A 13,667-nucleotide genomic window follows, 5' to 3' on the forward strand; every position below is an offset into this window, starting at 1 on the left:
GAGAGACGAGGTTGTAAGTTATGCAGTGTTTGTAAGATGCCCGCAGGGTTAAAATGTGACCATGAATTATGTAGAAATTGTTGTAAGGTAAGCTATGATGTGTTTGTAAGATGCCCGGAGGGTTAAAATATGACCATAAATTATGTAGAAATTGTTGTAAGGTAAGTGTCTATTTATACGTTAAGAAATAAGCATATTTAGCCGCTGTTACAGCCTCTTATAAAACTTTCTTAAAATGGAGAGTCTAATCGGTTCATTAGTTCTTGAAATCTTAAGCTTTAAACGATAAAAAACCTTTATACTTTATATACCTAATAGGATAAATTATTTATTTTTAGACGAAGATGATAGAAGAAAAATTAGACTGCGAGGGACATAAAATGTTTCTCGGCAAGAAAAGACATAAAAACGAGGATAAAACTACAAATCAAGAGACTATAACTTCTTCCAATGAAACATGATTATTTGTTTATTTAATAAATATAAAATCATTAGAATTATTTTCCTGTAAATTAATCAGAGTGGGCCGGGGGAGGGACGTTGGACCGTAAATTACAATAGTACCCAAAGTTTAAAAAGGGCTCTATCATTCGATGGCTTTCATACTTTGGGTACTTTTATTGAATTTTGATTGTTTGGTTTCAAACTTTTCAACCAATGATTTAATCTACAGGTTGGATAATTATGTTAATCAACAATTTATAGTCCATTGTCTTATCCCTGAAGATCCCTGCTTGTATCCACAAAATTATGTTAAAATATACCTACCTAAGAATAAAAAGTTTATAATTCTAATGATATTTTGTGTAAAATTTACACTTTACCCTTTCGCCTTATTGATTACATTACAATTAATGAAAAAAAATATTGTATACCTACCTACCTAGATATTTTAATTATAATATAACTGTTACCTTTATATTTTGTTATTTTTTTTCAGAATCAAAAATGGACGCTTGGTACGATGAGCCAAATTACGAAAAGATAAATCTTGCAGATATTCATCTTTTGTTAGAGGTAATATATCTTGAGTAAGTTTTCAGAAGGGGGGGGGGGGGGTATTGTAACTCAAAATTGTAGGTAATACCCCCCTTAAAGATAAAGATATTTTTTATGTTAAAACCTCTTATAACAAAATTTACCCTCATAAATTTGGGAGCCGGGAATTTTGTATCATAGGTAGAATTATAAGGTTATTCTTTTTAAATTGGCGAAATACTTATTTAGTGATAAAAAAATGTTCATAAATTTCCCTGTAAATATTTATTTACTTTAAAGGGATATGCAGCTAGCGATGGAATCAACTGTTTGGCCTCCAGGGTCCTTCTTCACGATGAGGTTCTGCTTAATGCTGGTGAGTTATTGTCTTCATTGTAGTGCTCTAAGCTTTAAATATATTTTTTAGATTACGAAATTTTACAAAGTGGTAGGTAGTTGCAAAAAATGCATTTGAACCTTAATTAGTGAAAACAATATTCTTTGATATCTTGTGCATAAGTAAATATAACTTATAAATTATTTTTTTTATTTTTTCACCATGCAATTAAAAAAAATATCAAGACTTGAAAATTATACCTACTCATGTTATATATGCATCTTTTAAAGATGTATTATTTTCATCTAAACATGAAGGAATAACTTTTAGTGGTGCCAAACTGTTTATTATTTACTTTCTTGTGAAATACAAACGTGAAGCGGTATTCTTGTGATGTATACTCTTAACACTATTACTTGTAATCATTTCTCTGAAATGTTAACCTTAAAAATAAAAAAAGACATTTTCAGGTGTATCTAAAAATGTTGCATTAAAATTAAATTTTTCTCGAATATCTTAATTGCTAATTCATAGTTATTGTATAAATATTCTACAAAAATATTTTAAGGTTCACTGCTCCAAGTACTTAACTCGTTTTAATTGCATGCAACTATCCCTTCGAGGGAAGAATTATTTCGAGTTTACTTTTACTTGACCCTCTGTCATGGCTATGCCTCTATTAAATCTGTTAAAATGAAATATTAAGGCATGAAGGGAAAAGTTATAGAGGAACCTCCAGCTAAAGAAGTAGAAGCCAATGAGAATAAAGAAACTCTGGAAGAAAATGCTGGCAAAACTGTCCGATTTGATATCCAACCAGAACAAGAAATTGAAAAAATTACATCAGGTTAGTCCAAGAAAAGTATGAGTTATGTTAATATAGCAAAAGCAATCTAACAGTAATTTTGTTTTAAAAAGAAAATTGAAGTTTATATTACCTACTTTATATTATTTCCTGTTACCTCTCTTATCTTGATTACTTTATGGTTTGACTTTGCATGTACATAACTTTACTCGATTGATTGATTGGTATACAATGGCTTTGTTAAAACTTTTTAGTTTTTACTTTTTACACCACAGCAAAGACATTATTACTGATCGGCATATTGAGAGTGCCTAGTCGAACACAGAACCTCTCCTACCTTAAATAAGGGAACGGAAGGTGTTTCTAGGGCTCGATATGCACTTTGAGGGAAAACACCGAATGGTTGAGTTGAAATCTTTAGCTACACAGATGGTTAAAAATGTAAATATTCAATTTTTGGAAGGTATCGATAAAAAATCTTTAAATTTCCTCATTTGCTAATTCAACTTAAAGCTTTTTAAGTTAAAATTTTTAAAAATCCTTCAATAAACGAGAAAGGTATATAATATATCCATTATACTCTGATGTAGTAATGTTTGTATTCACGAACACATGGATCAGCTTCGCTACTAATTAACACTATTTCAGATCCTGTATGTGATGAAGTTGAAACTGGTGAACAGGTCCCACCTGTTGTGAAGCCGGGATATGTCCTTGTGGATCAAATTTATCAGGAATTAAACACTAGCATTATCATTTGAGTTTGAATTATAGTTGTAATTGCAATAAGTTTTGAATGAATATAAAGTTTACATATTGTTTAGTTATGGAATTAATATAGTAAGTGTAGATCCTCAATCCCTAATGGGACCAATAGGAAAATAGTGTAGGAACAATCCGAACATTTTATTGGTAAGAAAATGTATGAAAAGGCCTTCTTTTATTTCAAAATTTTATTCTCCGCTATAATATTATAGTTATATATCTTAGGATACAACTGTATTGCCAATGAAATTATTGTGTCTGATTGACCATCTAGAGTAATACATCTATTAGTGATGGGATATTGTTGAACAATATGTTTTATCATGAAATTAGACCAGCAAATTTCTCCTTACCTTTTAAAGTAACATGTGTAATCCAAAGCAACACTTCTTTAGTAATTTTGTGCGTGGACTCGAACCATCTACATCCAGAAATGTAAGTAAGTCACTCAAACAACATATCCACAAATCTCCTTCCTTCTAATTACAATGTTGTAATGCTAGTATTTAATCAGGAGCCTTTGGAAGAATATGACATTGCTTTTCAAGATGACTTACAAAAGGAAATTCTTTTTAAAATTTAAGTATAAATCAATATTTGTACATTTCAAACGATTAATATCTATATTAATAATCTATGATAGTTTGAAAATGACAAAAAAGTACAGTTACGGAAATAATATTGAACAAATTGTACAAAATCTTAATTATAATAAGTTTTGATTGGCGAAAAGTTATTGTTAAAATAGATTTTCTTTTTTTAAACCCTACAACATTACAAAACAGTTCTTGTTTCTGTTCCAGGGATCTTAAGGGATAAGACAATGAACGATTAATTAATATACATCCCCAATAATGTTGATTAAAATTACACCTTTTGTAGATTTAGATTAATGGTTGAAAAGTTTACACTCTGGTCATTTAGAACTAACCTAATATGAAATAGATTAAAATATATAAAGTTTATAGTGCATTTTAAAGAACAATATTCCCTTTCCTACCTGTTTCATCCTAATATGAAAAGAAGATTCTCTAGATGAAAGATATGGGTCTGCCATTGGGATTTCTAAACACAACACCTTTTGAAGTCGAGGAAAACGATGGAGTCATCAAGGAATTTTACTCAAACAAAATATTATTATATATTTCAAGCACAAATAAGTATGACAGAATCAGTAAATCAATAATCGAAATATTATTACTTGGATATTGTACCAGATTTTCATTTACTCTAATAAATTGATACTCGCAGCTGGCTAAAATAATAATTATTAATACCCCTCCCCCCCACCCATACACCACCTTTACCCCATTCACTCCCTCTCTAATAGATGAACGAACTGGCCATTAAATGAGGTCCATGTTAGCAACATTATCATTAATAATGTCCGTCTGACCATCCGTCAATCCATGACACTATGGGAGAAATGATGATCTGTTGCAATTAAAGCTAGACCTCAGATTGACAATTTACTTGTCTGTTTGTCAATGCTAGATTTTTTGTGATTCGCTACTTATGAATGTTGTCACCCTTGTTTATCAGGTCCCCTAATTAATTTATATTTGATTGAGATAAATAATATTGAAGGCAGCTGTAAGCACAGGGACCGGACAAGGCAAGAAGAAAAGGAGACCAAAAAAGAAAAAGAAAATTGTTCCCCCTGATTTGGTTCAGGTTATATTGTTATTTATTATCCACAGATTGAAAATAATATATAATGGCATAGGTCGAAAAAATAATCTACATCACCAGACAATGGACAATAAATTGATGAACAATTACATCCCCAATGATGAAAAACAAAGTTACCTGTTCTGTGAATGTAAATTATTAGTTGTAAAGTTTGGACAATTGCTTGAAACCAACCAATCATAATTCATTTAAAGTAGGTACCTACCCATGTTTCGAATTAAAAAGTAATGTACTCTCAATAGTTATTAGTAAACATTGGGAGAAAGAAATTAGCCTCCACTTCCCCTATAAGTCTTGACTGTTTTTTTTTATAGGAATTCAACGATGGTTGGTGGGCCGAGCAAGGAAATGACGCCATTTTGAAAGTTTGGAAACAAAAATATGGAGCTTTCATGGATAATGGCGAGGCTGAATCAACAGATGTTACATCTGAAAATATTGACACAGCTCAAAACAAAGTTGAGGATCAATTTCAACAGTGGAGCATCAGCTGTGATACAACTAATACTGATGATAAGCCAAAGAATGTTGGTGTTGACAATTGGGGTGATGTAAAGAAGGACACAAATGAAGTTGTTGGTAATTGGGGCGATTCTGAATCATCAGATAACAAGAATGTAAAGGCTGGTGAAACTATTGGCAATTGGGGAGATTCTGGTGCCTCAAATACAGAGAATAGTGTGGGAAATTGGGGTGATGTCAAGTCTCAAGATAACAATGGTCAAACAGCAAATCAAATAGGCAATTGGGGTGATTCGCCAGCAACAAACAATGAGGCAGTTGGTGAATGGGGAAATACTTCTGCCCCAATTTCAAGCTCTGGTTGGGGCGATGCTGCTCACACTGAGCCTGAAAATAACAAAGATTCTTCAACTGCTGTGACAGGCTGGAAGAATGAAGGTGACAAAGAATCAAATTCCTGGGGTAATCCCAATGAAAATACGACCCAAGATCCCAGCAATGAATGGGGAAAAGACACAGCCATACCTCATTCAAACTGCACAAGCTCTTTCGGCAGTGCCAGCAAAGATACCACCACCACTCCAACAACAGATCAAAAGATTGGCTCCGGTTGGATCCAGCCCAATGTTGGAGAGCTGTGTGCAGAAAAGGGCGACGGTTCTGAATGGAATAAAGAGTTTGCCGGACAGGCTCAGGACGGGTCTGCTGGTGGGGGTGGCGAATCGTCTGGTTGGACTCAACAGTGGGGAGGTCACGCCACTAGTCAGACTACGACACATCAGCATGACTGGGACAGGTAGGTTTACAACACAATGTGTTCTTAAATGCTTCTATAAAGCCCTCAATTTCTTTAAAGTTAACTACAATGTTAAAACTTTAAATGCTTTTTTAATTGCTTTAAAATTATTTTTGTATCAAGGCATGAAAGGTTAAAACCTAGCAAAAAAATAAGACTTTGTAAATGTTAAAAGTTAAACATTAGGCTTAAAAATATTTCTATATCTATTAGAAACTTTTTCTAATACTACCTAGGTACCTACTAAAAATTCTTTTCTGCATTTCTACGGAAACTTCAAAATAAGAATAAAATATACCTATTTAAGATTATGGATAGAAGTTACAAATGAGGTATACAAACAGGAATTAAACAAATATTTGGAAGCTGCTGAAAACAAAGAAATGGAAGCGAAACAAGAAATGGTAATAAAATATAAATTTTTAAAGTTTCTTCGTTTTTATTGTTGACTAATTAATTTCTAATTTACTGTTAATTTTGGCATTCTTTACAAACATTATTGTCCTTGTCAGCTCTAAATAAAATTTGTTTATAGGTGATGCGAAAACCAAAGAATAAAGTTAATGAAGAAGAAACAATTGAAGATAAACTAGACTCCATGAATTTAAATGAAAATACAAAGAGTTCCTATGCAAATGAAGCAAATAGTACATCTGAAGAAAATGAAAAGTGTACACTTGCAGATGATGCAAAGAGTACACTTATAGAGGTAGCAAAGAGTACAGCTACAGATGATGAAAAGAGTACACTAGGAGAGTGTGCAAAGAGTACAACATCTAAACATGCCAACTGGAATAAGCAAAGATATATCTCAGGTATTGGATCAATCCTTCAGAACTTAAAGTGCAATGGATTTCAAGACAACAATGAGCAGACAGATGATTCTGATAACAATGAGGATACTCAAAATAAATCTAGAGGTGATAACAAAGATTCAGCCAATAATGAATCTACTGGTGATGACAGCAATGATAAGAATGGTGAGGAGAGAGATGGTGATGGTGACAATGGTGATAATTCTGATGATGAACCTCCAGAAGAAGTTTTTGGAATCACAGGTATCAATACTTTATCTGAATAATGCTAACTTGTTTTTTTACACTAAAAAACATAATTTCCTATAGAAAACATTCAAACAACTAGCTTTTAAAGTATTCTTTTGGGTTAACTAAATGTGACATATTAAAGACTGTAAAAGCAATAATTAACTGTTTTTGATATATGAACAAAGGGCAAGAAAAATTCAATTACAAACGTAGGTATATTATGACCATGTATGAATGCACATTTAAGACTTCCTGAGAAGGGCCATGACAAAAAAAAGTTTAAAAATTATGAAGAAAATGTGTATTTGTATAATTCATAGGAAAGAGAAAGCATGGAGAGGCCATCCTTGAGCAGGACCAGGATGATGATCTGAATCCTGGATTGTCCAGAGCTGTGCGGGCATTTGACCAGTTAGGATTCATCTTTGAGATTGGTGAGGGAGAACGCTACCCGGAAACGCCTCCAATTAGGTAAATTTTTTATTCTAGCTACAAAACTATTGCTAGCAATCATCAATTCACAATTTAAATGTTATATAGAACAAGGATGACAACATCCATAAAAGCGAAGCACTGAAACGGTAGGACAAACGGACATTAACACTTGTATAGTGTCAGAACTGAATAATCAGAATATAAATGTACAAGAGTCAAAGCAATATTGTAAGTAAATTTGTTGAAAAATTGCTTGATACAGGATAATGTTTATGGTCATGCTTACATTTTTAGGACTTGATTATAGAGTTGCTTTGCTTATAACAATATACTTTGTTGTCCCAGGAATCAATATACCAAAATTCAGATCGATCGGATGATTAGATCACATAAAAATTTGTTGTTAAAAAAGTAAAAAAAATCAACATGTTTAAAATGGACGTACGGACATTTTGGTAATGATTAATATTATAGAGTTGCTACGCTTTCTAAATCGTACCTAACTACTAAAGGAATCACCATGCAAAGTTTAAAATCGATAGGACAATTCTAACATGCCTAAATTAACGAAAAAATCTATCCGTTTTGGACGTACGGACGGACCGACCCTAATTATAGAAAAGCTTCGCTTTTAATAGTAATGATATCTTATAATTTGTTATTCATGTACTATTTTTTCTTTTGTGTAATATATTACCTTACACTACTGAAGTTGTATTATAAATAAGCACAATCCAATTAAGAAAGATTAATTTGTCTCCATAAGCCTATCTCTTTCTTATGTTTCTTTGTATAGGTCTGGTGCCCTGCATTGGAGAACCAAGAATGCAGTAAAGAAGTCAAGACAGTTGAGGCTCTGTAAAAGAAACAGAATTATAAGGTAATTTTAGTTCAGAAACTACTCTGTCCGTCATACTGTCTGTAACGCCATGGGGGAAATGTGATGATCTAATCTGTTGTGTAAGACATACTGCTGTTTATCTTTGTAAAGTTAAGTAAAAATTAAGCATACAACTTACTTGGTCCGTCCGTAAGTGGGATTTGTAGATTTGAATCTTCCTTCGATTAAATTTTCACCATTTAACATCCACTCTATAACTTACCCTGTCCGTTTGTTCATCGATCAATTTTGTTTTTCTGAAAGGTTTGATGCAGAAGGCAAGAAGATTGAAACAGAAGAACATAACGAGTATTCTGAAAATCCAACATCAACTCAAATAGAGCCCAGTGATGCCATAGAGCTTAATGATGATCATGAAAGCAAAGAGGTAAGCATTGATTTTTTTTATAATAAACAGAACAGTCTAAGAATTTAGGTATTTCATTTAGTAAACTAAAATATACCTAATTGAAGTTAAAGATTAAAGTTGAGTAATGAACTTAATAATTTTTTAGACTGACACAAATCCAACAGAAGAGAAAAGGGTCCCCCATCCACAAAACGAAGATTTTAGTACAGGTTCAAAATTATATTATTCATGATAAAAATCAAATTATCTAACTGTAATTTTGATGTTAAAAAAAAAGAATCTTACTTGTAAAAGTCATAGTTTTCATTAGGTAACTGTATGTAAGATGTTGTGACACATTCATATTAAATCATATGTAAAAATTACAGTCAGCAATTGCAAGGTAACTCTACATACATGCAATGCAAGTAGTATGGGGTTTTAAAATTGCTCTAGGCTTTTGTTTTTGGTTCCAGTCCTTCTGAGACAGTGAACGAAGCCGTTAGTGTTTATTATATTTGTACTTTTCTAGAGGAAGATTATTACACCCCTGATGAACAAGAGAATACAACAGAAGAAAATACTCAAGCTATGGAACAGTTTTTTGATGCAAAGCAAAGTCCTAAGGTAAAACTAGTTGTTTATTGCATCGTATTATAATCAGCTTTCCGGTTTCCTCGGATATTAAACTGTAAAATTACAGGGTTAAAGCCAGTTTTGTTATCCCCTAGGTGCCGAAGGCCTGGGCTAACAAAACTGGTGTAATTTTATGATTTTTGTTTTAATATTCTTGGAAAAGCCTTATCTGAAAATATTTTACACTTTCCTAGTGGCTTCTATTAAGATAATATTTTTTCATTAAAATGAGTTCATGAGTTCTGTGCTCGACTAAGCACTTTGAGGGAAACCGCCGTGATTTATAACAGTCTTATTATCTATCTAATAACAAAATATCTACTGAATTTTAGGCTGTGAAAGAAAAGAAGCGGGGAAAACTACTTCGTCACCCCCCTGAACCTCCCCCAGATGATATCAAACATTTACATCATATCAACAAGGTAGGAAAGATTTATAGGTCAAACATAGGTAGACAGCCACCGAGATTGATAGACAAGACAGACACACCGTTACCCTTCAATGCCTTCCTTAGATGATAAATTATCATTTACACTATATCAACAAGGTTAGAAAGATAGACAAAACACAGATAGATAGACAGATAGACATACAGACAATATGATTTCTTTATATATAGTATTGGGCCCAGAGGTATAGACTATTCTCTCTGTATGATGAGGGTATCCTTCTAGATAGATAGATAATATAATTATATTTAGTATTGGGCCCAGAGGTATAGACTATTCTCTCTGTATGATGAGGGTATCCTGCTAGATGAAGAGTCCTGGTACTCTGTAACTCCTGAAAAAATAGCAGAACACATAGCCTACAGGTAGAAATGATCTTTGTGCTTTCCCATAAAGTGCTGAAATCCCCCTCCCTTATTTTAAAAAGAATTGGAAATTTGGGGGTGGGTTGGGTATTTTTTTTTAACAACAATTTAACTACTTTAGGACAACCATTTGATAAAGAACTTTTCTATTAGATGTCAGTCAGATGTGATAGTTGACGGCTTTTGTGGGGTGGGTGGCAACGCAATCCAGTTTGCCTTCACCTGCAACCACGTCATTGCCATCGACATTGACCCCAACAAGATCAAGCTGGCGCGTCACAACGCGGCTGTGTATGGTGTCGCAGACAGGATTGAGTTTATTGTCGGGGACTACTTTCAGGTGGGAATTAATATTTTTAAATGGATAAGCCCAAGCCCGTCTTTCTGTTTGCTTGATAGATTTTCTGGGAAGCTTACTATTGGGCCGACGTAGGCTATTTCAAATTTAAATCTGAATTAAGATATTCACCCTCCCTCCCTCCCATTTTTTCTTTCGGCGAAGTCCATGATCGAAGCCACTAGTTTTGAATAAAGAGGCTTTTTATGACAAATAACATACAAATATGTTTGAAATAGGTTGAATTAGTTAAGCTTTGAATTTAGAAATAAACCCGAACTAGTTTAGCAGTTACAGAATGACGAATAGGCAGCTTACTTTTAAAATATTTCATTTTCCAGATTATAAAGAACTTGAAGCCGGACGTTGTGTTCCTGTCACCTCCTTGGGGAGGCCCTCAATATCTTAATCAAGAGGTAATGAGACCTACAGATAGATTGACAGATCGACAAATATTTAGAGAGGAAGGTAGAACGAGAAACAGACAAATAGATTATAAAGTCGGATTTATTTCCTATTATTACCTTGGTGGGACCCACATTATCTTAATCAAGAGGCAAAGAGTTCAACAGACAGACTGACAGATCGACATACGTCATACATACAGTTGGACGAAACTAAGTGTTGGGTTCGAGTTTTTTCCCCACACTGATTCATAATAGAGACGTAAAAAAGGGTATCAACTGCTGTTAGTTTTGTAACGTATAGATAGATTAGGGGGAATGCCTTGGCCCGTTAGCATGCGCACTTCTGGCGCACAGTCGGAACATCCAGACAAGGGTAGTGCAATCAAAGGGTTTGTTGTCTTTTGGATATAATTAACCTAATATCCCTGTGCTAAAAAGAATCACGTTTAGTTTAAATGGCCGATGCAAAAAGGTCTATGAACGATCCCTTGAAATTCAAAGTCTCATTTAAATCAAAGGACAAGTATAATCTGCATATAAATTTAGGTCTTTGATCTCCAAGTAATGGATGGAAACCTGGATGGTATAGAAATATTTCAAGCCGCGCTCAAGGTTGTAAATTTTCAAATTTCATCTAAATTAAACTGTAGTATTTACCAAAACTTTAACTTAATATTTATTAAGATTAACTTCTAGACTTTGGTTTTCTTAATGATTTAATTAAAGAAAATTTTTTTTAAATTAAAATGATTTACCTAAAAACTGATTTTCAAACCTCTAGTGTAGAAAACGCTTACCAATAACAATCATTCCCTCTAAGTACCTAGGGTGTACTGTATAGAAACGTTATAAACTACAAATATAGAGGGGGTATGATTTTTTTTATGTCTAATCCCTGAGAATTTCTGAAACCTTTGTTGCTTATACTACGCCGTGACTGTTTTATTTATCTTGATCTAAAGTAAAACACAAACACACAAAAAAGGACCTTCGTCGCCTTATTTTCTATTTATTTCTAAATAACGGGTAGCGTTTCTGAGCCCGACAAGGCACTTTGAGGGAAACCGCCCAATATACTAACCTATTTAAAAATTATTTGTATTGGTAGGTATGTGAGAATATTGCCTATTTTGTGCCTCGTAACACAAATGTTGACCAGTTGGCCAGCCTGGCGGGTCCGGGTGGCAGGTAGGAACATTTTAAATTGCAAAACTACTCTATAAGTGATCATTATCTGTCTGTCTGCCATAATGATATATATGCTGCTCTCTACTCGGTTCTCATCTCACAAAAACACTACAGATTGACCTCTTCTTTCCTCTAACTCATATCTCCATACTATCACTACTAAAGCAAAGTTTACCTTCGTTAATCATCACGATAAATTAGAAAACTCAACTGTACTACCTCTAGGGGCGAGGCTGCTGTTCATGACACTAATGTCATGTCACGTAACACAACCACAATGATAGCTAAGGGTTATGTCTCCTTTTTTGTCTAAACAACCGGGGTATTTTGTATTTCGAACTGCAAATGGTAATGAGTTGCCCCCATTTTTGGTCGAAGACATTTTCCCTATTAATGTCACTTGCATGAAAAAGCATCTGTAGTTTCCATTTTCAAAGTTTGTTGTTTGTCGTGGTGAGGTCCAGACTCGAACCTAACACCTCTCCGAGAGCAAACAAACACGTTACTAATAACTAGGGCTGGCAAACCAAATCCGGGATCCGGAATCCACCCAATTTTTGGCCAATTTTGGAATCCGAATCCGTTTTTTAATAGCGGATTCGGATTCTTAATTGTTAGGCTAAAATTAGCGTCTTGAGTTTTTTTACTTCAACTCCTCCTTTTTGAAGGCAAAGATTATCACCATTATATAAAATATCTTTTAAATTCTCGGAAGTGAATTATAGAGAACACCAAGAACATTAATTTTTAGGACAAACGTAGCACTTAAATTTTTAAATTTTTTTAAAAAGCCTTTTAAAATATTGCTAGAATCCGGAATCCGAATTCGGAATCTGCCAAAAATAAGAATCCGGAATCCGCGAGAATCCGCCATTTTTTGGACGGATTCTTGGACGGAATTCAGTCCAAAAATTTGACGGATTGCCATCCCTACTAATAACGCTAATGCCGCGGATTCAGATACTATAGTTCATACAACAAAATTTCACTAGGTACCTAATGATATTTTAACTTTTCATTTATGATTTCAGAGTGGAGGTAGAGCAGAATATTATCAACAGAAAGTTCAAGACACTGACAGCCTATTATGGTGAACTTGTAGATGATCAAAGCTAAAGCAATCCGTCGCAGAATGATAAAATGGAGGGGGGGGGGGGGATTTTAGTAGACATCTCGAAAGTCAAAGTACAGAGTATTAAAATTTTTACTAAATAGATTTTTTGACTTTGTAGTTTTTTTCATGGAGTCCTTCATACGTTGATTACGATATATCTTCATAGTTTACCCTCTCCCTAAGTCTAAGCATTTGATTTTGTTTTCATGTTATTTCATTATTATTATACTCATGTAATTTGTATTTTATAACAGGGAGTTTAGGAGATAAGACATTGGACGATAAATTACCCCAGAACCCACATTTTTTTTTCATTGAAAATGATAAGGTGGTTGTAAAACTTTGGGTACCAGTGTATTTTGCTTACCAATGTCCACTCCCTCCCTGATTTTTTTTTCTTTTATTTCGTTTCATGTTTACATAAGAAAAGGATAAACTATAATATTACATCCAGTGAAAAAAGAACTTTTATGCTTTCAGTGCTTTTATTAAAAAAATCGTCCATTTTTAAAAATTGTGTATTTTTAATTTTGTGCATCATTACATACAAGTCATATTTAGATATTATGTTAAAATATATTTTAAATGTACATTTCATTATATTCTTATTATTTTCAGATTTAATT

The 13,667-nt window shown here is 33.4% G+C and overlaps 1 protein-coding gene across 2 annotated transcripts; it reads left to right on the plus strand.

Moving 5' to 3' along the window:
- The first annotated feature begins 87 nt into the window (after positions 1-87).
- Tgs1 (Trimethylguanosine synthase 1) lies at positions 88-13,660 on the plus strand. Of its 2 annotated transcripts, XR_013880461.1 has the most exons (24): positions 88-161; positions 339-1,017; positions 1,279-1,354; positions 2,022-2,162; positions 2,769-2,849; positions 3,395-3,445; positions 3,919-3,995; positions 4,470-4,559; positions 4,892-5,835; positions 6,143-6,239; positions 6,371-6,893; positions 7,202-7,352; positions 8,113-8,196; positions 8,461-8,584; positions 8,712-8,775; positions 9,078-9,172; positions 9,514-9,603; positions 9,883-9,995; positions 10,149-10,335; positions 10,674-10,748; positions 11,286-11,351; positions 11,848-11,927; positions 12,959-13,206; positions 13,496-13,660. XR_013880461.1 is itself a non-coding variant. In XM_080163673.1 (23 exons), exons 2-23 carry the CDS (start codon positions 949-951, stop codon positions 13,041-13,043), a joined length of 3,363 nt encoding a protein of 1,120 aa, XP_080019799.1. In that variant the 5' UTR covers positions 88-161; positions 339-948; the 3' UTR covers positions 13,044-13,660. The 2 variants fall into 2 exon arrangements, 1 of the variants encoding a protein (XP_080019799.1); XM_080163673.1 differs by having other exon boundaries at positions 12,959-13,660.
- The last annotated feature ends 7 nt before the right edge of the window (positions 13,661-13,667 follow it).

Source organism: Acartia tonsa, chromosome 6 (genome assembly GCF_053477335.1).
Source record: "Acartia tonsa isolate MP-2025a chromosome 6, ASM5347733v1, whole genome shotgun sequence".
Lineage (NCBI taxonomy): Eukaryota > Metazoa > Arthropoda > Copepoda > Calanoida > Acartiidae > Acartia > Acartia tonsa.